At 40.2% G+C, this 26,181-nt stretch overlaps 1 protein-coding gene across 7 annotated transcripts in view; it reads right to left on the bottom strand.

Annotated features, from left to right (window-relative positions):
* Positions 1-26,181, bottom strand: part of LOC126277953 (apoptosis-resistant E3 ubiquitin protein ligase 1) — a 616,553-nt gene that overhangs the window by 55,274 nt on the left and 535,098 nt on the right. For all 7 annotated transcript variants that reach the window (XR_007550627.1, XR_007550628.1, XR_007550629.1 and 4 more), the window contains 2 exons: positions 10,248-10,459; positions 6,946-7,087 (listed from right to left, as the gene is read on the bottom strand). Coding sequence is in view for 4 of the 7 variants with exons in the window: in XM_049977563.1 (XP_049833520.1) it covers positions 6,946-7,087; positions 10,248-10,459 (354 nt within the window). In the remaining 3 variants the exon portion in view is untranslated. The remainder of the gene's footprint in view (positions 1-6,945; positions 7,088-10,247; positions 10,460-26,181) is intronic.

Genomic DNA, 26,181 nt, shown 5'->3' on the forward strand with positions numbered 1-26,181 from the left:
TAATTGATGAAAGGAGAGAATATAAAATGCAGTAAATGAAGCAGGCAAAAAGGAATACAAACGTCTCAAAAATGAGATCAACAGGAAGTGAAAAATGGCTAAGCAGGGATGCTAGAGGACAAATGTAAGGATGTAGAGGCATATCTCACTAGGGGTAAGATACAGACTGCCTACAGGAAAAATAAAGAGACCTTTGGAGAAAAAAGAACCACTTGTATGAATATCAAGAGCTCAGATGGAAACCCAGTTCTAAGCAAAGAAGGGAAAGAAGAAAGGTGGAAGGAGTATATAGAGGGTCTATACAATGGCGATGTACTTGAGGACAATATTATGGAAATGGAAGAGGATGTAGAAGAAGATGAAATAGGATATACAATACTGCATGATGAATTTGACAGAGCACTGAAAGACCTAATCGAAAGAAGGCCCAAGGAGTAGACAACATTCCATTAGAACTACTGAGAGCCTTGGGAGAGCCATCCCTCACAAAACTCTACAATCTGGTGACCTAGATGTAAGAGACAAGTGGAATACCCTCAGACTTATATATAATAATTCCAATCCCATAGAAAGCAGGTGTTGACAGATGTCAAAATTACCGAACTATCAGTTTAATAAGCCACGGATGCAAAATACTAACACTAATTCTTTACAGACAAATGGAAAAACTGTTAGAAGCCAATCTCAGGGAAGATCAGTTTGGATTCCATAGATATGTTGGAACACATGAGGCAATACTGACCCTATGACACATCTTAGAAGATAGATTAAGCAAATGCAAACCTACATTTCTAGCATTTGTAGACTTAGGGAAAGCTTTTGACAATGTTGACTGGAATACTCTTTTTCAAATTCTGGAGGTGGCAGGGGTAAAATACAGAGAGCGAAAGGCTATTTACAATTTGTACAGAAACCAGATGGCAGTTATAACAGTCGAGGGGCATGAAAGGGAAGAAGTGGTTGGGAAGGGAGTGAGACAAGGTTGTAGCCTATCCCCAATGTTATTCAATCTGTATATTGAGCAAGCACTATAGGAAACAAAAGAAAAATTCAGAGTAGGAATTAAAATCCAAGGAGAAGAATAAGAACTTTGAGGTTCGCCGATGACATCGTAATTCTGTCAAAGACAGCAAAGGACATGGAAGAGCAGTTGAACAGAATGGACAGTGTCTTGAAAGGAGGATATAAGATTAACATCAACAAAAGCAAAACGGGGATAATGGAATTAAATCGGGTGATGCTGAGGGAATTAGATTTGGAAATGAGACACTTAGAGTAGAAAAGGAGTTTTGCTATTTGGGGAGCAAAATAACTGATGATGGTTGAAGTAGAGAGGATATAAAATGTAGACTGGCAATGGAAAGAAAAGCATTTCTGAAGAAGAGAAATTTGTTAACATCGAGTATTGCTTTAAGTGTCAGGAAGTCGTTTCTGAAAGTGTTAGTATGGAGTGTAGCCATGTATGGAAGTGAAACATGGATGATAAATAGGGAATAGAAGCTTTTGAAATGTGGTGCTACATAAGAATGCGAAGATCAGATGGGTAGATCACATAACTAATGAGGAGGTATTGAATAGAATTGGGGAGAAGAGAAATTTGTGGAACTTGACAAGAAGAAGGGACTGGTTGGTAAGACATGTTCCGAGGCATCAAGGGATCACCAATTTAGTAATGGAGGGCAGTGTGGAGGGTAAAAATCGTAGAGAGAGACCCAGAAATGAACACACTTAGCAGATTCAGAAGGATGTAGATTGCAGTAGGTACTGGGAGATGAAGAGGTGTGCACAGGATATAGTATGGAGAGCTGCATTAAAACAGTCTTCAAATTGAAGACCACAACAACAACAACAACAACAACAACAACAAACAATCTTAACATTTGTTTGCTGCAGAATTCTTGAATACATTCTAAGTTTGAATATCATAAACTTTCTTGTGATGGAAATGCTTTTGCCCTCAGATCAGGACAGATTTAGAAAACATCACTCACACGAAACTCAGTTTTTCCGTTTCTCTCATGATATTCTGCAAACTGTGGATGGAGCTCAACAGGCAGCTTCCATGTTAATAGATTATATGGGTTTGGTTCCCGGATATGTGAGTGGCTCAAAGACTAAGTAACAGAATCCAGTACACTGCCCTCAATGGTGAGTGTTCAAGCACATCAGGAGTGTCCCAGGGAAGTGAGAGAGGACTGCTCTTACTCCCTATATACAAATGAAGGACAGGGTCAACAGCAATTTACAGCTGTTTGCTGATGATACTGTGGTGTATGGGAAGGTCCCATTGTTGTGTGATTGTAGGAGGATACAGAACAACTTGACAGAATGTCTATTTGGTGTGATGAATGGCAGCTTGCTCTAAATACAGAAAAATGTAAGTTAATGCAGATGAGTAGGAATAACAATCCAATAATGTTCAAATATAGCATTAACTGTGTACTGTTTGGCACAGCCACAACATCTAAATATCTTGGCGTAACATTATAAGATGATACGAAACTGAATGAGCACACTGGGGTGGTAGTAGGGAACGTCAAAGTTCATCTCCATTTCATTGGAGGAATTTTGGCAAAGTGTAGTTCATCTATTAAATCCTATTTGGGTGATGTGCAGTAGAGTGATGATGATTCCCTGGTTGAAGTTAAGAACACTTTATTCACGGCATAAGTACACAATCAAGAATATTTCTGATAACAACTAAAAGATGATTCGTGATTGCTTGAAAGTAACAGAAACAAAGTTCACTGGCCCGATTCTGAGAGATGCCTCATCCCGAGTGGCTGCAGATACAGCATCCTGGAGGGTCGTGCTGCATGGAGTAACATGCAACAGTGCAGAGATATTACATTTTAGAGCAGCGTCTCAGGTCTGGTCTCAGTGAGTTCTAACTGATAAGGTACAAGTGTATCCAGCTCCTGGCCCAGAACTGAGTGAACAGTTGAATGCTGCTGCTGAAGACTGTCCTTGGCCTAAAGTAGCCAGCCGGAAGAAGTACATCTCTGATCATGTGACATGCGGACAGTACTTATTTTCTTGATAGCAGTGCCACCCATTTCCTGATGTGTATGCTGCTTGAAAAAGTGGCTTGTGTCTTCTGGTGGCACTTGTAACAGACTGTATATATACAACATTGTGTCCATAAGATGTGATGGCTGTGTGGTATTAGTAAATAGCCTTCAGAGCAGAGACACCTGCAGGCCACTGCACAGTGAAGACATTGTACTGGCAGCATATGTGTCTGCCTCTAGCCATTATATGACAGACAGCATATAAAATGCTAGTGTCATAAATTATTGAATACTGCTCAAGTGTTTGGGATCCCCACAACATCAGATTAAAGGTAGACAAGTGATTCAGAGGTGTGCTGTAACATTTTTTACTGCTAGGTTCAATCAGCTTGCAAGTATTATGGAGATGCTTCATGAACTGAAATGGGAATCACTGGGAGGAAGGCAAAACTCTTTTCCTCAGGCACTATTGTGAAAATTCAGAGAACTGGCACTGGAGGCCAACTGCAGATTGATTCTACTGCCACCAACATACATTTCACATACGGGCCACAAAGATAAGATGGGAGATATTAGGGCTCATCTGGAGGCTTATAGACAGTCGTTTTTCCCTCACTCTGTGAGTCGAACAGGTGTAGCTGGAGACAGCCCAAACAAATTATACTCATGAAGTCTTTTTAATGTGATGCCCAGTTTTGATGGAAAGCATCGGTTTGTTTCCCATTACAAACAAAATGATTTCCAAAGCAGAATGTTATGTGCCCATTTGGTAGAGCACTCCAAAATTAGTATAGTGAGATATTATGTAACAATACCAGAGAAGGAAAGTTGCTACTTACCATATAGTGGACATGCTGAGTCATGATAGACACAACAAACAGATTCACACAATTACAGCTTTTGGCCATTAAGGCCGTTGTCAGCAGTAGGCACACATACACACAGGCATACACACAAACTCACGCAAATGCAACTTGCATGCACATCTGCAGTCTCAGAGAACTGAAACCACACTGCGAGCAGCAGCACCAGTGCATGATGAAAGTGGTGACTCTGTGGGATAAGGAGGAAGCTGGAGCGGGGAGGGGAAGGGATAGTATGGTGGGAGTGATGGGCAATGAAGTATTGCAGTTTAGATGGAGGGCAGGAGAGAAGGTGCAAAAAGGGGGGGGGGGGGGGTAAGTGGTGAAAAGGAGAGAAATAAAACGAAATTCAAAGACTAGGTGTGGCAGTGAAATGACGGCTGTGTAGTGCTGGAATGGGAACAGGGAGGGGGCTGGATGGGTGAGGACAGTGACTAACGAAGGTTAAGGCCAGGAGGGTTATGGGAACTTAGGATGTATTGCAGGGAAAGTTCTTACCTGTGCAGTTCAGAAAAGCTGGTGTTGGTGGGAAGAATACATATGGCACAGGCTGTGAAACAGTCACTGAGATGAGGGATATCACGTTTGGCAGCATGTTCAGCAACAGGGTGGACCACTTGTTTTTTGGCCCCAGTTTGTCAGTGGCCGTTCATGCGGACAGACAGCTTGTTGGCTGTCATGCCTACATAGAATGCAGTACAGTAGTTGCAGCTTAGCTTGTAATTCACATGACTGGTTTCACAGGTAGCCCTGCCTTTGATGAGATAGGTGATGTTAGTGACCGGACTGGAGTACGTGGTGGTAGGAGGATGTATAGGACAGGTCTTGCATCTAGGTCTATTACACGGGTATGAGACATGCGGTACGGGATTGGGAGCAGAGGTTGTGTAAGGATGGACGAGTATATTGTGTAGGTTTGAGGGGTGAGAAAGATAGTAGGCGGGACATTTCTCATTTCAGGGCATGATGAGAGGTAATCGAAACCCTGGCAGAGAATTCCTGGAACCCATAACACACATTGAAACTCTTGCCCTGAAGGAACTTGAGCAACATGCACAGATGGTACTGATTTACGAGGGGATTGCTCCTCTGTGGCCGGACTGTGGGACTTCAGGAGGTGTTTGGAGACTGGAGAGATAAGGCACGGGAGATTTGTTTTTGTACAAGGATGGGAGGATAATTATGGTCAGTGAAGGCTTCAGTGAGAACCTCGGTATATTTTGAGAGGAACTGCTCGTCACTGCAGATGCGATGACCACGGGTAGCTAGGCTGTACGGAAGGGACTTCTTGGTATGAAACGGGTGGCAGCTGTCGAAGTGGAGGTATTGCTGGTGGTTAGTAGGTTTGATATGGACTGAGGTACTGAAGTAGCCATCTCTGAGGTGGAAGGTGGCTTGTTGGGTTGAGTACGACCAGCTGAAGCGAATGGGGGAGAAGTTGTTGAGGTTCCGGAGGAATGTGAATAAGGTGTCCTCACCTTCAATCCAGGTAGCAAAGATGTCATTAATGAATCTGAACCATGTGAGGGGTTTAGGATTCTGGGTTTTTAGGAAAGATTCCTATAGATGGCCCCTGAATAGGTTAGCATAGGATGGTGCCATGCAGTGCCCATAGCTGTACTGCAGATTTGTTTGTAGATAATGCCTTCAAAGGAGAAATAATTGTGAGTGAGGATATAGTTGGTCACGGAGACAAGGAAAGAGGTTGTTGGTTTGGAATCCATAGGTTGTCTGGAAAGGTAGTATTCGATAGCAGTAAGGCTATGGACATTAGGAATGTTAATGTACAGGGAGGTGGCATCAATAGCTATGAGCAGGGCACCATGTGGTAAAGGGTCAGGAACTGTGGAGAGTTGGTCAAGGAAATGGTTGGTATCTTTTATATAGGAGGATAGGTCCTGGGTAATAGGTTGAAGGTGTTGGTCTATGAGTGCAGGGATTCTCTTAGTGGGGGCACAGTAACTGGCCACAATGGGGTGTCCTGGATGGTTGGGTTTATGGACTTTAGGAAGCTTGTAGAAGGTGGGAATGCGGGGAGTGGTAGGGGTAAGTGGAGAGATGGACTCTGGGAAGAGGTTCTAGGATGGGCCTAAGGATGCTCCAGTCCCAGATGGTACTGAGTTACAAGTGAGAGAATCATTTTACCAACATGTGTATTAACATTAACAGACCAACGTTAAGAGTAACCAGCACTCCAGCAGTGACAGCACCGCTCTGACCTGCACTGACTACCACCATGTTGCAGCTGTGCAGCTCAGTCACTGGTGGAGTACTCGTTATTCTTCATGCTTCACTATTATTGTTAATACATACTGATAAAACAAATATTGCAATAGACTAATTTGGGACCTCTCTTGAATGGATAAATAAAATTCCGCTTTAAAAACCATTTTGTTGGTAATGGGAAATAAACTGACCCTTTCTGTGAACACTGGGTGTCACTTGAAAGACATGATGTATTTATCTGGACTGATAAATTGCAAAATTAATTTGCAAATATCTGTTGAAAAACCAGAGAAAATGCATGACTCCTCTTATGAGAGACACCTGGTATATAGTGTCTAGTTTGTAAGCCTCATGACATGTCCTATGTTACAAGTACATAGATGTACAAAAGGTAATGTACAGGACCAATAAAAATTACAGTCACAATCACAATGTTAGTAAAAGAAAGGAACCTAAACATGGAGACTATTTACTCATGACTGTGGAACTGTAGATTGTGAAGTCTTAGTATTCACCAAGACTTCGAACATGATAAGCAAGCAGGCTTGCACCTGGATAAACAAAAACTGACTGAACATTTATTATAAGGGTATGGAGAGCTATCCACAGGTCACATTCAGACTAATAGAATTCTATAGCTCAGAAAACTGTAATTATCTATTCCTTAGTCATATGAAAGTTTTCCAAATTACACTCTTCATCACCACCCTATGAACCATTTAACTTCTAAATGTTTGGAAAAAAACTGCAAGAACAGTATACAGTTGGCATGAAAAGTGTTCACAGTCATGAGACTAGTTAAAACTTCAAGGAATCACTAAAATAAAAGGTAAGTGAAAACTCACCAATATTCTTCAGCAGGAAATGAGTAAATGTTGCAGCAATGACATTCCGGTCCTTTGCTGCGAGTTCAACTTTTGGCTGACATCCATCATCCACAATGAATGAAGGTTGACCATACTGATTGTTGTTTCCTAGAAAGGTGAACTGCAACAACATAAACCACAAACAGTGAATACAATGACATCAGAAATAGTTTTAATTGCTGAGAGTATTTGCATAATTGAACTGAACAATTCTCACTGCCAGTTCTGTTGGATGTTATCATTTAAGTACTACAACATACAATTTTGCTTTTGTTCTCTATATACCTCTACCACAAATTTCAAACAATGCAAAATCCAGGATGGAATGTAACAGTATTATGAAAAGGAAAGTTGCTACTCACCAAATAGCGGAGATGCTGAAGAGCACATAGGCACAACAAGAAGACTGTTCCAAATAAAGCTTTCAGCCCTTAAGGCCTTTGTCAAAAATAGATGACAGACCCCCCACAAACACTCACTCATGCAAACGTAACACACGCACACAAATTTACTATATTCATTATAAACTCATTGTTCATAAGGCTCGATTTGGCAATGGCAGAATTTTTTCCTCTCTGCTGTACATTTAAAGTGCCATGTTAAGAGCACACTGCTTCCGTTGTATTAAATGCCTGATTCAAGTAGTTTGCTCTCTTTCACACAGAAAGCTAAAAATGCCACTCTTATTACTTGAAAAGGTGAAGTGAGCACTTGGCCATAGCAGGAACTAACATAGTCATGTAAGTAGGTACAATCACATTCTAGCTCAAAAGTAGCATACATTGTTACCTAGCAGTACGAGGGTGAAAAGAGAGGATGAAAAGCTATTTCAGAAAATACTTTCACAGGAAATTGTGAAAATGTGGTCAATTACTTTTACTGACAATGAGAATGAGAAAGGTGTGATAGTGCTAATAGAGGAAAAAACCTAAGGGGCAAGCAGATGTTTGCAGGCAACAGTTAAGTTAATCAGTTGTGGACAAATTGTAGGAGGGGGGACACAATGTCAACCAATTTTATTACATTTCTAGTTCCCTCATCAGTCATATCATCGCTCCTCCAGTAGTCATCCAACATTTTTAGTGTGATACACCTACTTTCAAGTCTTCCAATTCCACAACAGCAAAAGCTAACAGCAGAAAGTTGAACTAACCATATGGTCTAGTGGTTAGCATTTTTGGCTTCACAGTGTAAAGATCTGGAAGGAGATCTGCTCAGCCTTGTGAGACTAACTGAAAAGATGTTTGAATATAAAAGCAGCGAAATTGACATGCAAGTCACTGAAGAGGTGTTACATTGCAAAGCTTGCCCCAGGGCAAAGTGACGCACCAAGTTTGTTTATTAGCAGCAAAAGCATCAGTCTATTGGAGCAGGAGTCAAGTATCTGCTGAAAAGCTGAACAACTGAAATGCACACAAGAAATATTTCATTGATCATATAGATCAAAATGTACTATTAGACAGTACTTTCTGCTATTTCTACTATTGTGTAGAAATGGACAGAAAAAAATTGAAAGTGCACACAGACAGGAAAAGTCGAACCTCTGATGTTAATTATGAAGCTCCCACCTACTCCTCTTTATTCTGTTTGCAAAAAAATGGTTCCCTACCTATTGGCACCATATTGTTAGGCCTATGTTCTTTACAACTGGTCTCAAATCTTGCAAAGGATAAGATCCGTAGTCATAATATTTCAAGCATCTTGCTCTCATAACCCAAAAAAGTATTGGCAGATGTCTCTGCTGTTATAAATAAACATTGTGTGTCACATTGCCTGCAGCAACACTTATGACATAAAGCACTACTTCGGTGACTTGCATGTTAATTTCACTGCTTTCATATTCGAGTTGCTTTTCAGTTGTCTTCATAAGGCTGAGCTGAGTTCCTTATAGACCCTTCCACCATCAAAAAATTTGAAGTGGATTCCGGGAATCAAAACTGGGACTGTAGTGATACTAGCCAAAATTGCTAGCCACTTGGCCACATGGTCAAATTACTTTTGCTGCAGTGATATTAGTAATTACTGTTGTGACATTAGAAGCCTTGAAAGGCTCTGTATCATGTCAAAGTGTTATGATGTCTAACAGAGGAGACAAGTGAGGAAACAGAAAATATAATAAAATCATCTGGCATAGATTCTAACAAAGAGTTGGCATCATCATCTGTGACTGAAACGGCAGACAATGAATCAACAATCACTGCTCTGGAAAATAGCGACATAACCATAGAAGGACATTTTTACTGATTCTTCCGGGGAAGTATCCTGAGCAACAAAATTAAGATATACTGTATGTTCTGTTTCTGTTCTTGTTCCAAAAGGACACTTCATTCAGCAGTGCATACAGGCACGTACATGTGACAGTGCTCCACTTGTAAGAGTACTGGAGTGTACACTGTCACTACCTCCCTTCCTTGCTTCTTGAGCATAAATAAGACAGTGCTGTCACTGTGCTGAGGTTAGTAGTTTGGTTTGCTGAGTAATACTTAAGCACAGGTCATTGTTAGCAGCACACAGGCACATGACAGAAATTAGCTTGGCACCATTATTTCTTAATGTGTGTGCTTTTATTTTATTGTGATTCCATAGGAAGGTGACTCTGTTCACTTCATCAAGAGTTGAATGCGTACCCATAATTTCAACAGAAATAATGGCTACACATTAAGTAGCTCCTGGCAGTGGGAACTGTAATACAGGTAAATAGGAAACCTGTAGTTTAGTAGCACTTTAGTAAACAGGGACAAGGAAGCTGAGAATTATGCCTATTTCCTCCTCAACTTGACTACTACCCCATAGTGGGTCCAGTTTTGCTCTTCACAAAGCAAACTTTTGCTTTAGAACCTGGGGAAAATAATGAAAAATGGAAAATAATAAGAAAAGTCTACAGTCCAAAAACCTAACAAAAATACTACTGGAGGAAAAAGACACTTACAAAATATTGTAGGATGCACCACACAAAGTAAGTTGAGTATATTAACAATCTTTTAAGGCTCAAACTTAAGCAGTTACAGGTTGCATGATGGATGGCTGCATGAAATGGAACTTAGAGAGTAGAAAATAAATTAAACCATAAACTCATTATGGGGAGGGGGGGGGGGGGGGGAGGGAGTCATATAGAAAGAAAGAATGGAATCAGTCCAGAAGCCTTCAAATTTTACTGTGTGAACTGTAAAAGAGATTGATACTCTAGGATAGGTCTCATTAGCCATTTCTTAAAGTGTAAAAAATAAGACAAAGTGCAGTTGCTGTTATTACTACAAATACTGCAAGGAGACATCACTTACCTTAGTGGATGGACACAGACGAAATGTGATGATTCTCTTTGGAATGAATTTAAGCAACAGTTCTTTAACTGTGAGTTGCTTTGGAGAAACGTAGCAAAAAACTTTCTTTGGCTTCGATAGACGTTCTCCATGTAAACTCACAAGACGAGCCTCGTAACAGATGTTGTGATTTTTTGATGCAACATTCTTGTTCACAAGAGCGGCATCACTTACTGTAAAAGATGCAACATTATCTCAACATCATTTTTTTTATATCATCAAAATTAGTTTTTTGTTGCTCCTGTTTTACATCATTTTGTTGGTATACAGAGCTGAACAGACCCACATGACATTTATTGAAGTAATAAATTATATAACAAACACAAAACTCCATTATAATATTTTGTAGATGAAAATGCAGGGTAAAATCCATCTGGGAATTTCCTTTAAGCAGGTATGGAGACTCTCAGAAAACTTAAGTATATATGGCTGCTCAAGGATAAAGGCTTAAATGCTCCCCTACATCCCTACATAGACCAGCTCGCTTCATAAGAGCACTTTGCTGAATGATTTGTTAATGAACATTGCACACTGAAATTTATTTTATTTTTTTTTTTTTGCATAAAAAAGGGGTGGGGGGAAGAGGGTTGTAACAGAGAGAAACTGAAAACTTTATGCCAATGATGAACACAGATAAAGACATTAAGAAGAATGGAAAATGTGGCACAGCAACAACTTGACCAAATTCTAACCAAACTGTTACCCCAATGCTTCCAATGCCTGTGATATACTGATCACAATTTCATCCTTATGTAAGATTATTTTCAGTACATAAAAAGGTCATCATCACAAATGAGTACATGATGGCTATTGAGTGTTTCTAATGTTACTGGAACCTTTTAGGTGTAGACTGCAACACTACATGTCCAGGAGGCGCGCGCGTGTGTGTGTGTGTGTGTGTGTGTGTGTGTGTGTGTGTGTGTGTGTGTGTGTGTGTGTGCGCGCGCGCGTGTGTGTGCGTGCGAGTGCACACTGCTTATAATATTTCAAACTTTGAGTAAGCCTGAATCATTAGCATGAGGAACATGGAGGCATCATATCAACAGATAACATGGACAATCAGCTTAGCATAATTACTGTGACTGCAGAATGGGTAGTGATGGAACAAGCACAGTACATCAGTATGGCAAGAAGAATGTGCAAGGCCATTTTGAAAGGACTGCACTGTGAGAGGATTGTAGGATGTTTGACTGGCTCTGACTATGGATAGACAACAGCTGTAATCTGGGCAGCTGTTACAGGCAGTGTGTCACTATGAATCATTGGGATCAGATTACTTAGAAGCTCAGTTCAGAGCTCAAGTTGCCATTATCATTCATTACTGACACTGTGGTGTCGTAAACACAGCATGCACCACCATGCAGCACCACTGGTGTTGATAGGCCGACAACTCTCTCCAGAGACAGCACATAGCCCAGCAATTGCAGCACTAAGAAGTTGCAACAGTGGCACCACCAGAGAAGTGATATGTGCTGAACCACAGCAGAGCAGGCAGTTCCAAGTCAGCTCAACTACCAAGAAGACCACCTTCTCCTTGTGGACTTCATGCTGTATCATCTGCTCCTTGCAAGTCCACACCAGCCTGTCTTCACTCGACATTATAGTGGGACAAGAACTGTTTACTACCCAGCCTTAGCTTCTGGGTCAGTACCTGAACTTCAGTGCCTGCTGCGTGAGCTGATTTGTACGAAGTTGATATTCGACAATAAATGTGTGTGTTCTTGTCACTACTCATTAGCAGTATTTCAGTGTTGTCCTCTCATAATGTTTCCCTCAGTGCACTATAAATTGTTTAGGGTGGTGACAAGTAAAATTTACCTCTATGGTAGCACTGAAACTACGATACAAAGGACATCACTCTACAAGCAAAAAAGAGACTCGGCATGTTGTAAAGCTAGAGTCAACTGGGGCCCTGATTAGCACTCTGTGGTGTTCAGTGATGAGACTCACTTCAGTTTGTTGTAATAAGTTTGATGCCAACATCTCCACAGACAAACTGTTGAACGATTGCAGGAAGCAACAATTCTTAAGACCCATACTCCTCCAAGCTCTGGAATCTTAACATAGTGTGCTACTGGATATGGCAAAACAGGACTGAATGGGTAATTGTTGAAAGAAGGTTGAATGTTTGTCAGTATGTGGCACGAATGATAAACCCAGTTGTCATATACTTCATGACCTGGATAGCAAATGGCATTTCCCAGAAGGATAATGCGAGAACCCACACTGTAGTTTGAGTAAAGTACAACTGATCACAAATGCATTTGTAAGTCAGCTGTTAAGGAGATAATTTTAGTGAGAAAATTCAGTTGTTACGCCTTTTATGTCTGTCATTCAGGTCTGTACCATGACAGATTGGGATCTCACCTGTGTAGAGCCTTATAGAATTATCAGTGTGAGCTCCAGCACCTATTTTATACACTTGATAAAGAAATTAGTCAAAACTGCAATTGATATCAATAAAACTTGTTGTCAGCCATAAGTGGAAATAGTGCACTATTTTATTCCAAAACAACCTAAGGGTGTAATATTAAATGTTTGCCTAGATCATAGTTGTGCTATACTGAGGGGATATGGATGTGGGTTTTATTTGTTCTGTTTCTCAAGGTATCAATTAAAGATGCAAAACTAGCCCTAAGTCTCTGAGGAATTAAGGGTTGCCTTGAAACATTTTGACACTACATTAATTTCAGAATTTTGACTCAGGATGAATGAAATTAACAAGGCAACAAAATGTAGTATGAGATGAAGCTGTATGGCACAAGTTATATAAAATGGCTGAGAAAATATTCAAGTCAGAGATGGAGATGGAGATTAAATCACTAAGGAAAGTAGAGGGGAAGGGCCATGTTACTCTAAGGAATATATGATGTGGAAGTAAACACTAAAGAAGAGTACCAGAGTTACAACTTCAGTGATCCCAAGGCTATCCTAAACAAGTTGTTGTGGTCTCTTATATGACAAAAGAAAAATATAAATGCACTGTAAATCCTTTCTGAAGGCATGATGCCAACTTAAACGACAAAAATTGCACAGCTTGTATGGGATACCTGCTGAATGATCAGTGCAAATGCTGATGCAAATTTAGGAATTATAAGATTTTGATTCCTTAGCTAGACAAGGTCTTCCAAATTCTGGAAACATCATCCTTGTGATTACAAACCCAGAACAATTTTAAAAGGTGTATAATAAAAACCTTTCATTTCTGTGCAGCAGCTACCTATATCCCCTGTTCAGCACTGAAAGTAATACTAAAATGTACTGTTTTGTATAACTCATAACATCAACAGCATTAGTAAATTAAGGACAGACACTTTATTTAGTACATAATTAGTTAATTTTGTAGATTGTAAATTTAAATAATAATTATAGTTAGAGACAAAGAAAATGGCAACTGAAGGTGCAACTAGGAAAGTGATCCCCTCCACCTTTTGTACACAATTTCCCCACTCTGCATTTTGTTCTACCTCACAGTTGCCAGAAATTTGAAGCCTTCAGGAAAACAGTATATTTTCTGCAACAACTACCACCAAACTTTTATAATACGACATCATTATAATTAAGTTTGTACCTCTCATCAAAATCTGACAACAAGTTGTCTATGTGAGATAAGTATTTAAAATACTGCATACCCCTTTCTTGTAAAGTGATGTGCTAAGATAACTTTGACCCAAATTAATAGCATTGTTCAACAACACATTTTATAATAGATGGGAGGGCATATCAGAAGGCTTAAGTCTGCAGTGCTGGTGCACAGTAAAATCCCTGTGCCACAGTGCCACAGCATGTCACTAGAGCAGCTGAAACAAATTAGTGCATCCAATTTCATTCATAAAGTGGATTATCTTGCAGTAATTAGTTTTCTCAATTTGAAGGCAACAAGTCATTCTGTGTTGGTGTATGGTAATAATGTACTATCATATGACACAGCACTTAGTTGGCACAGATGCTTCCAGTGTTGTCAGATAAGTCTGAATGACAAGGATCAACGTGGCAACCATCTCCCTGTGAATAACTAGGAATTACAAGAAAGGTTGAGGCCTTGGTGTTCAAAGACCGTTGTATCACAATCAACCCAATAGTAGTGAAAGTGTAAATCAGTTATGGAACAGTTTTTAGCCATGGAGCAGTTTTCAACATCTTCATCAAAGTATAATTCTATCTAGCAACTTGAAAAAAAAAATGCTGAGAAGTTTTTGTCTTGACATTAAATCAGTAAACAAATCACTGATTATAATGACATCAAAATGGAAAATGACACAGAGAAGGCCAAAATACAAAAAGTCTTTTTCCAAAACTGCTTCACTGAGGAAGACTGCAGTGTAGTCCCTCCTCTAAATTTTCACATGAATGTCAAAATGACAGAATTTGAAATAGGATAGAAAGCAACAGACGAAAGGCAACTGGGCTTTGTGGGATTACAGTATTGTTTTACATTAAGTATACAAAATAACTTCTCCATTAGCAGAACTCTTCTAGCAACAGTGTATTGCAAGTCATTGGAGGAGCAAAGCATTCTTAATGATTAGAAAAAACTGCAGGTCATTCCTGTTTTCAAGAAGCATCACGGAACAGACAAACAAAACTGTGTGTCTGTATCTCTGATGTTAGTTTCTTGTAGAATCTTGGAACATGTTTTATGCTTGCTTGTTATGACATTTCTGGAGACCAAAAATCTCTTCTGTAGGAATCAACATGGGTTCCAGAAACAACCATTATGTGAAACACACTCTCCTCATTGATACAATTCCACACTGCTACCTAATGAACAAAACAGGAGTTTACGGAATATCTGCGCACCTACATGATTGAAGTGAAGAGTTTTTAGCAGATAGAACACAGCATGCACAGCATGTTATTCTCAACAGAGGAAAATCTTCAGAAGTAAAAGTAACTCCGAGCATCCCCCCACCCCTCCCCAGGGAGTGTTACAGAACAACTACTTTTCACAATATGCATATATTACTTGGTGGATAATGTCAGTAGTTCCACGAGGCTTTTTGCAAATTATGGTGTTGGAATTACAGAAGTCACAAAGCTAGAAAATTGTAGCAAAATGCAGCAAGACATCCAGAGCATTGATGTTCGGTTCAGAGATTGGCAATTGTCACTCAACATAAACAAATGTAGCAGACTGCACATAAATAAACAGAAAGATTCATTATTATATGATTAAAAAATTGCATATAACAACTGGAAGCAGTCACATCCATTAAATATCTAGGAGGATGCACATGAAGTGATTTAAAATTGAACAACCAAATATAAATAATTAAAAATAATCTCAGGTAATGAAACCACAGCAATCAGACAGATAGAAGTACTCAAAGAGTGCACAGAAAAAGTAGGGCTACAGATCTCCTTTCAGAAAACTGAGTTGTTCTGCATGAAATTAAACATACCAAATTTGAACACAAAGTATGGCAAGATCAACAGGGTCACACACTTTAAGTACCTATGTGAAGTGCTCAAACCGACAGGAAAGAAGAAAATTGCCCTGAAGAGTGCCTGATACAAAACACACGGTATTTACAACAAGAAGTTTTAGCATACTAATGACGAAGATCAGAGTCCCAGGCTGAGATCTCAGTCCCCTGAAAAGCTTTCAAATGTCATGAATGAAAGATTATTGAAAACTGCTGACTTACGTCAGAATGCAGAAACATGCAATATTTAAACTCAGAAGATCCTGAAATCAATGTGTTCAAATTCATTCAGCAACATATTTATAGCTGACTCTATATAGTATACAGACTAGTAATAAAGGAAAGCTGGCAACAGAAAACTCACAATTGTAAATGGCAGAGTTTCTCCCTTCTTCACTAAACAGAAGTTTTAAGAGAATGAATATCTTCGGTTTCTCAATGCACACATTGCTTTTAATGCACAACATTTCAGATCATCTCTGTTTATATACTTTTAATAATGCCACAATACCTACTACTACTACTACTACTACTACTACTACTACTACTATTAATATTAGAACAATTGTTCCCCTTTAGAAGAGCAGTTGAACTTGAATTCATAATTTCATCTCCAGAGGTTTTTCTTCTTTGCTTCCCAAAAACTCTTCATCCTCTCAGAATGCTCCTTCTTCCATTCTTCTGTCCATTTTTTACCAGGCTGGCGTGATGCTCTTTCCTCAAACTTCACACTTGTGATTTTATTCCGGCTCTCAGTGTGGTCTTCAAGATTTTTATGTTGATCTGCTGCAGATCCCTCTGGACATCTTTCAGCCATTTTGTGCCGCATTTACTCTTTGTTATAATATTGAAAATTTTCCTTGCTGTCCTGGAGTCTTCCATCCTGTAGATATGTGTTTAAAATTTGGTTTGGCATTTTCTGATTTTGTCTGTTACTGTGTTGGTCTTTATATAGAGCTCGTTTTGTGGTCTCTTCATCCAAATGCCGTTTTTGTTGATTGCACCATAAATCTTCCTGAGAATTTTTCTTTCTTTCTTGCTTTCTATTTCCCTAATTTTTAAATGACCATCAATCACCATTGTTTCAGCTGCGTAGATTGCTTCTGGAAGAATCACTGTTCTATAGTGCTATAATTTTGTGTCAGTCAAAATGCACATCTTGTTGTAATGCATCCATGTTAGCTTGTAGGCCTTCTGGAGCTTGGTGATTCTTTGTTAATTGGTGATTCAATTTAATCCTAAGGACTGTATAGTTTCTCCGAGGTATTTAAAATGGTAGCCTTGTGCAATTTTACCATGTTTTGTGATTAAAGGGGATTTATTTTCTGGCTGTCTTTCCATAATTTTTTTTTCATATCTGCAGTCTGGTTATTTGTGAAACTTCATGAATTTTTTCCACTGCATGAATTACTTCTGTTCTGTTATTGGTGATAACTGCAATATCGTCAGCGAAAGCAAGGCACTTGACTTTAATTCGGTTCTCTTTTTTGATACCAATTTGGATGCCCTTTATGTGAGATTCCCATACCCTGCTGATCTTTTCTAGAATAATATTGAAGAGCATTGGGGATAGTCCATCCCTGTCGCACTTCAGTTTTGATTTTGAAGGGTTTTGATATTTCGCTCATGAACTTCTTCACTTTGGATGTTGTTTCTGTAAGTGCCTGTTCTGTAATTTTTCATGTCTTTCGGTTGATTCCAAATTCTTCCATGATTTTAAACAGGGTTTCATGGTCCACTGAAACGTGTGCTTTCCTGAAGTCAATGAATGTAATTACTGTGTTTCTGCATTTCCTCATTTGTAATATTGTTATTAAGCACCACATTTGTTCTGCACGTGATCACCCTTTTCTGAATCCGGCCTGGTATTCACCAATTAGTGGATCTACTTGGGATTCTATCCTGTTTAAAAGAACTTTGGAAAGAATTTTGTAAGCAACTGGGAGCAGGGAAATTCCTCTGTAATTGTTGATGTCTGTTTTGTCACCCTTTTTGTGTATTGAGTGAATGAGAGCGCATTTCCAGTCCTCTGGTATTTGCTCTGTCATCCATATGTCTGATATTAAAAACAAAGATTCCAAGACTTACCAAGCGGGAAAGCGCCAGTAGACAGGCACAATAAATAAAACACACAAACACACACACAGAATTTCTAGCTTTCGCAACCGACAGTTGCTTCTTCAGGAAAGAGGGAAGGAGAAGGAAAGACGAAAGGATGTGGGTTTTAAGGGAGAGGGTAAGGAGTCATTCCAATCCTGGGAGTGGAAAGACTTACCTTAGGGGGAAAAAAGGACAGGTGTACACTCGCACACACACACATATCCATCCGCACATACACAGACACAAGCAGACTATTTTTTTGATCCCTCTTTATTTATTGAATAATTGTTGATGGTTGGTTCATTCTTTAATGTTTCTGTCGTGTTTTGTGTTTATAATTTGTGTCTATTCATATCCTGATTTGAATATAATTAGATATTATTTTGGTATTGATTATTTTTCTTTTAGTTTAATTTTGCTTAGTTTTTGAATTTGTGTCTGTGTATGTGTATGTGCGGATGGATATGTGTGTGTGTGCGCGCGAGTGTACACCTGTCCTTTTTCCCCTAAGGTAAGTCTTTCCGCTCCCGGGATTGGAATGACTCCTTACCCTCTCTCTTAAAACCCACATCCTTTCGTCTTTCCCTCTCCTTCCCTCTTTCCTGAAGAAGCAACCGTCGATTGCGAAAGCTAGAAATTCTGTGTGTGTGTTTGTGTGTTTCATTTATTGTGCCTGACTACCAGTGCTTTCCCGCTTGGTAAGTCTTGGAATCTTTGTTTTTAATATATTTTTCCCATATGTCTGATATTATATGATGTAGTTTAAGCATAAGTATAGGATCATTTGGTTTCCAGAATTCAATAATGATCCCATCTTCTTCTGGTGCTTTTTTATTTTTCAACTGTTTGACTATCTCCATAATTTCCTCGAGATCTGGGGCATGTGAGTCTGGATGTGTGAATACTGGAGAAGAGAAGATAAGTTTTCCTTGGGGTGGTTCACAGTTTAGGAGGGAACTGAAATATTGGGCTAAGATATTGCAGTTATTTTTCGTATTAGTTTCCAAAGAACCATCGGGCTTTTTGAAGTACAAGCTAAGTGCTTGGTATCCCTGTAAGTTTTCTCTGAAAGTCTTACAGAAATTTCTTGTATTATTTTTGATGAAATATATTATTATTATTATTATTATTATTATTATTATTATTATTATTATTACTTTCTTATTCCAGACGTTATGTCTGGTCAAAAGTAGAAAGTAACGCGGACCTTGATCAAGCGTGACTTCCTTTTAACTGTACGGTATATGTTATATTGCATTTAGGAACTTTCGGGTAATTGAACATGTATCAATAATTACGGATTTCTATATTAAAAACAAAGATTCCAAGACTTACCAAGCGGGAAAGCGCCGGCAGACAGGCACATGAACAAAACACACAAACACACACACAGAATTACAAGCTTTCGCAACTGGCAGTTGCTTCGTCAGGAAAGAGGGAAGGAGAGGGAAAAATGAAAGGATGTGGGTTTTAAGGGAGAGGGTAAGGAGTCATTCCAATCCCGGGAGCGGAAAGACTTCCCTTAGGGGAAAAAAAGGACAGGTGTACACTCGCACACACACACACACATATCCATCCGCACATACACAGACACAAGCAGACATATTTAAAGGCAAAGAGTAAGGGCAGAGATGTCAGTCGAGGCGGAAGTACAGAGGCAAAGAAGTTGTTGAAAGACAGGTGAGGTATGAGCGGCGGCAACTTGAAATTAGCGGAGGTTGAGGCCTGGCGGATATCGAGAATAGAGGATATACTGAAGGGCGAGTTCCCATCTCCGGAGTTCGGATAGGTTGGTGTTGGTGGGAAGTATCCAGATAACTCGGACGGTGTAACACTGTGCCAAGATGTGCTGGCCGTGCATCAAGGCATGTTTAGCCACAGGGTGATCCTCATTACCAACAAACACTGTCTGCCTGTGTCCATTCATGCGAATGGACAGTTTGTTGCTGGTCATTCCCACATAGAAAGCGTCACAGTGCAGGCAGGTCAGTTGGTAAATCACGTGGGTGCTTTCACATGTGGCTCTCCCTTTGATCGTGTACACCTTCCGGGTTACAGGACTGGAGTAGGTGGTGGTGGGAGTGTGCATAGGACAGGTTTTACACCGGGGGCGGTTGCTAGGGTAGGAGCCAGAGGGTAGGGAAGGTGGTTTGGGGATTTCATAGGGATGAACCAAGAGGTTACGAAGGTTAGGTGGACGGCGGAAAGACACTCTTGGTGGAGTGGGGAGGATTTCATGAAGGATGGATCTCATTTCGAGGCAGGATTTTAGGAAGTCGTATCCCTGCTGGAGAGCCACATTCAAGGTCTGATCCAGTCCCGGGAAGTATTCTGTCACAAGTGGGGCACTTTTGGGGTTCTTCTGTGAGAGGTTTTAGGTTTGAGGGGATGAGGAAGTGGCTCTGGTTATCTGCTTCTGTACCAGGTTGGGAGGGTAGTTGTGGGATGGGAAAGCTGTTTTCAGGTTGTTGGTGTAATGGTTGAGGGATTCAGGACTGGAGCAGATTCGTTTGCCACGAAGGCCTAGGCTGTAGGGAAGGGACCGTTTGATATGGAATGGGTAATTCTGGAGTTGTTCTTCACTGTGAGTCCAGATCATGAAGATGTCATCAATAAATCTGTACCAAACTTTGGGTTGGCAGGCTTGGGTAACCAAGAAGGCTTCCTCTAAGGGACCCATAAATAGGTTGGCATACGAGGGGGCCATCCTGGTACCCATGGCTGTTCCCTTTAATTGTTGGTATGTCTGGCCTTCAAAAGTGAAGAAGTTGTGGGTCAGGATGAAGCTGGCTAAGGTGACGAGGAAAGAGGTTTTAGGTAGGGTGGCAGGTGATCGGCGTGAAAGGAAGTGCTCCATTGCAGCGAGACCCTGGACGTGTGGGATATTCGTGTATAGGGAAGTGGCATCAATGGTTACAAGGATGGTTTCCGGGGGTAACAGACTGGGTACGGATTCCAGGCGTTCAAGAAAGTGGTTGGTGTCTTTGATGAAGGATGGGAGACTGCATGTAATGGGTTGAAGGTGTTGATCTACGTAGGCAGAGATACGTTCTGTGGGGGCTTGGTAACCAGCTACAATGGGGCGGCCAGGATGTTTGGGTTTGTGAATTTTAGGAAGTAGGTAGAAGGTAGGAGTGCGAGGTGTCGGTGGGGTGAGGAGTTTGATGGAGTCAGGTGAAAGGTTTTGTAGGGGGCCTAAGGTTCTGAGGATTCCTTGAAGCTCCGCCTGGACATCAGGAATGGGATTACCTCGGCAAACTTTGTATGTAGAGTTGTCTGAAAGCTGACGCAGTCCCTCAGCCACATACTCCCGACGATCAAGTACCACGGTCGTGGAACCCTTGTCAGCCGGAAGAATGATGATGGATCGGTCAGCTTTCAGATCACGGATAGCCTGGGATTCGGCTGTGGTGATGTTGTGAGTAGGATTAAGGTTTTTCAAGAAAGATTGAGAGGCAAGGCTGGAAGTGAGAAATTCCTGGAAGGTTTGGAGAGGGTGATTTTGAGGAAGAGGAGGTGGGTTCCACTGTGATGGAGGACGGAACTGTTGCAGGCAGGGTTCAATTTGGATAGTGTCTTGGGGAGTTGGATCATTAGGAGTGGGATCAGGATTGTTTTTCTTCGTGGCAAAGTGATATTTCCAGCAGAGACTACGAGTGTAGGACAGTAAATCCTTGACAAGGGCAGTTTGGTTGAACCTGGGAGTGGGGCTGAAGGTGAAGCCTTTGGATAGAACAGAGGTTTCGGATTGGGAGAGGGGTTTGGAGGAAAGGTTAACTACTGAATTGGGGTGTTGTGGTTCCAGATTGTGTTGACTAGAATTTTGAGGTGTTGGGGGGAGTGGAGCTGGAAGTGGGAGATTGAGTAGATGGGAGAGACTGGGTCTGTGTGCAATAAGAGGAGGTTGAGGTTTCTGACAGCTGCCACCCATTCCATATCAAACGGTCCCTTCCCTACAGCCTAGGCCTTCGTGGCAAACGAATCTGCTCCAGTCCTGAATCCCTCGACCATTACACCAACAACCTGAAAACAGTTTCGCATCCCGCAACTACCCTCCCAACCTGGTACAGAAGCAGATAACCAGAGCCACTTCCTCATCCCCTCAAACCTAAAACCTCTCAAAGAAGAACCCCAAAAGTGCCCCACTTGTGACAGAATACTTCCCGGGACTGGATCAGACCTTGAATGTGGCTCTCCAGCAGGGATACGACTTCCTAAAATCCTGCCCCGAAATGAGATCCATCCTTCATGAAATCCTCCCCACTCCACCAAGAGTGTCTTTCCGCCGTCCACCTAACCTTCGTAACCTCTTGGTTCATCCCTATGAAATCCCCAAACCACCTTCCCTACCCTCTGGCTCCTACCCTTGCAACCGCCCCCGGTGTAAAACCTGTCCTATGCACCCTCCCACCACCACCTACTCCAGTCCTGTAACCCGGAAGGTGTACACGATCAAAGGGAGAGCCACATGTGAAAGCACCCACGTGATTTACCAACTGACCTGCCTGCACTGTGACACTTTCTATGTGGGAATGACCAGCAACAAACTGTCCATTCGCATGAATGGACACAGGCAGACAGTGTTTGTTGGTAATGAGGATCACCCTGTGGCTAAACATGCCTTGATGCACGGCCAGCACATCTTGGCACAGTGTTACACCGTCCGAGTTATCTGGATACTTCCCACCAACACTAACCTATCCGAACTCCGGAGATGGGAACTCGCCCTTCAGTATATCCTCTCTTCTCGATATCCGCCAGGCCTCAACCTCCGCTAATTTCAAGTTGCCGCCGCTCATACCTCACCTGTCTTTCAACAACTTCTTTGCCTCTGTACTTCCGCCTCGACTGACATCTCTGCCCTTACTCTTTGCCTTTAAATATGTCTGCTTGTGTCTGTGTATGTGCGGATGGATATGTGTGTGTGTGTGTGCGAGTGTACACCTGTCCTTTTTTTCCCCTAAGGGAAGTCTTTCCGCTCCCGGGATTGGAATGACTCCTTACCCTCTCCCTTAAAACCCACATCCTTTCATTTTTCCCTCTCCTTCCCTCTTTCCTGACGAAGCAACTGCCAGTTGCGAAAGCTCGTAATTCTGTGTGTGTGTTTGTGTGTTTTGTTCATGTGCCTGTCTGCCGGCGCTTTCCCGCTTGGTAAGTCTTGGAATATTTGTTTTTAATATATTTTTCCCATGTGGAAGTTTCTTTCTATTTTATTTACATCATCATTAATTACGGATTTCTGTAGTTGTATATATAAGTTTGGATGTAACTGTATTGCATTGATGTACTGGTGGATATTGTGTGGTATGACTCCTGTAGTTGATAGTATAATTGGTATAATGTCAACTTTATCCTGATGCCACATATCCTTGACTTCCTCAGCCAGTTGGATGTATTTTTCAACTTTTTCTCCTGTTTTCTTTTGTATATTTGTTGTATTGGGTATGGATATTTCGATTAGTTGTGTTAATTTTTTCTTTTTATTGGTGAGTATGATGTCAGGTTTGTTATGTGGTGTTGTTTTATCTGTTATAATGGTTCTGTTCCAGTATAATTTGTATTCATCATTCTCCAGTATATTTTGTGGTGCATACTTGTATGTGGGAACATGTTGTTTTATAAGTTTATGTTGTAAGGCAAGCTGTTGATGTATTATTTTTGCTACATTGTCATGCCTTCTGGGGTATTCTGTATTTGCTAGTATTGTACATCCACTTGTGATGTGATCTAGTGTTTCTATTTGTTGTTTGCAAAGTCTGCATTTATCTGTTGTGGTATTGGGATCTTTAATAATATGCTTGCTGTAATATCTGGTGTTTATTGTTTGATCTTGTATTGAAATCATGAATCCTTCCGTCTCACTGTATATACTGCCTTTTCTTAGCCATGTGTTGGATGCGTCTTGATTGATGTGTGGCTGTGTTAGATGATACGGGTGCTTGCCATGTACTGTTTTCTCATTCCAATTTACTTTCTTCGTATCTGTTGATGTTATGTGATCTAAAGGGTTGTAGAAGTGGTTATGAAATTGCAGTGGTGTAGCCAATGTATTTATATGAGTGATTGCTTTGTGTATTTTGCTAGTTTCCGCTCGTTCTAGAAAGAATTTTCTTAAATTGTCTACCTGTCCATAATGTAGGTTTTTTATGTCGATAAATCCCCTTCCTCCTTCCTTTCTGCTTAATGTGAATCTTTCTGCTGCTGAATGTATGTGATGTATTCTATATTTGTGGCATTGTGATCGTGTAAGTGTATTGAGTGCTTCTAGGTTTGTGTTACTCCATTTCACTACTCCAAATGAGTAAGTCAATATTGGTAAGCATAAGTATTTATAGCTTTTGTTTTGTTTCTTGCTGTCACTTCTGTTTTCAATATTTTTGTTAGTCTTTGTCTATATTTTTCTTTTAGTTCTTCCTTAATATTTTTATTATCTATTCCTACTTTTTGTCTGTATCCTAGATATTTATAGGCATCTGTTTTTTCCATCGCTTCTATGCAGTCGCTGTGGTTATCCAATATGTAATCTTCTTGTTTAGTGTGTTTTCCCTTGCTCTACCGCTTCTTGTTGTGAGATTTTACCTAACCTTTTTCGTTTTTTTCTGACATTTGATGTCTTATAAATTGTGTTAGCTGTCCAATGTCTTTTCTCAGTTTTTCTATTCTGATCTGCAGCCTGTGTTGCCATTCTGGTTTTGTGGGTTTCTTCTGTGTGTTGGTTGGTTCTGATCTCTGCCTAGTATGTATATTTAGTGTAGTGAGTGCTCCTATATAAACCAGTAGTTGTAACTCTTCCATAGTTGTGCTTTGATTTATTTTGTTGTGTATGATTGTGTTGATAGTTTTTATTGTTGTTTTGACTTGTGGGTTATTTGGCGGTCTATGCAAGAATGGTCTAATGTCTGTATTTGTGTCTTTGTATTCTATATATGTCAGCTGAAATTTTTCTTCTATATCTAACATGTGTGTCACTTCGTGTTCTATTTGTACTTGTTCTGGTGGCAATCTTAAGATTTTGTTTTCCTCTGATTCTTTAATTGATGCGTATTGTTCTTTGTTTGTTTGCTTTGGGATGTGTGAGTCCATTACTGTATTTTCTTCTTCTTTTGATTTCACATTATTTTGTTCCAGTATTTGTTGTACTTGTTGTTTGATGTTTTCTACTTCTGACTGGAGTATCCTGTTATTTTTGATTATTACACGGATGTGATCAGCTAGTCATTGTTCTGTTAAAAATTTTAATTCTGGGTATCTGGTAATAAACGTTGTGTATACTTGTGATCTGTATCCAGTAGTGTTGGTTCCTAGGTTTGTTGCTTGGTAATAACAGAACATGAGGTGTCGTTTAACTTCATCTGACCATCTCATCCTCTGTCTTTGTTTTCCTTTTAGGGTGGTTGCAGGAAGCATATCCTGCAAAACACCTCTATTTGGATTTAAATCATTTTCCAGTTCACTAGCAGTGTCGTTACCATTGTGGGCGGCCATAGGGTTCAAGCGTCATCCACGACCATGACGGCTCTTGTCTGAAGCTTCTTTAGTTGTGTCCTGAACCAACTAATCACACTAAAAGGGGGGGTTAGCACTATTAGTGGTTTGTTCTTTTCGTCGCCTTTTACGACTGGCAGAACATACTGGAGGCCTATTCTTTTCCCGGGCCTCCACGGGGATTATTATTATTATTATTATTATTATTATTTTTAATAGAAGTTAATTAAGTGGAACCATTTGATATGCTCTGTACATTGTTCATTACTATATTCAAGATGACTTGTGCAATACAATTCCGGTTCTCTACAACTCCTACAAGTATATGTTTCCACGGGAAAGTAAGTTTTTAAGTAGAGCAGTCCAGGAAACCCACTTTATTTCCCTAAAAAAGGAGAAAGTAACAAATGTTAAGCAATTCTGCATACTAAATTTGTTTCATTATTGTGGTAGCATAGAAAATTAAATTAAAAGTTGTGTGGAGAAATTTTAGATTACTGTTGACACTGCCCTTAAAACAATAAACTCCAGGTGCAGACCAGCAAATGACAGACAGCAGTACAAATATTATGTATACAGTGTTTAATTTAGTTGTTTCCTTCCTGTAACTATCTACTAGTCTGTGTCGAGTAGTGTTTACAATTTTTCTAAAATTCTTTGCATGTTGTACAAATGTTAGTGTCCTTGATCTACGTACCTAACCAGATTTAGCCATAGTTATTGTCTCAGTTCTTTAAACTATATAAACAGATAGTTTTAGAGCCTTTTAATTGTTTCACAATTTTAATTCAATTTAATTAATAGCTAAATATGTCTAGGGACTGTAATTGTTGTGTATGCAGGTGAGGAAAGAGGCCACAGTACACAAAAAAGTTGTAAACTTC

The sequence above is a fragment of the Schistocerca gregaria genome, chromosome 6 (assembly GCF_023897955.1).
Source record: "Schistocerca gregaria isolate iqSchGreg1 chromosome 6, iqSchGreg1.2, whole genome shotgun sequence".
Lineage (NCBI taxonomy): Eukaryota > Metazoa > Arthropoda > Insecta > Orthoptera > Acrididae > Schistocerca > Schistocerca gregaria.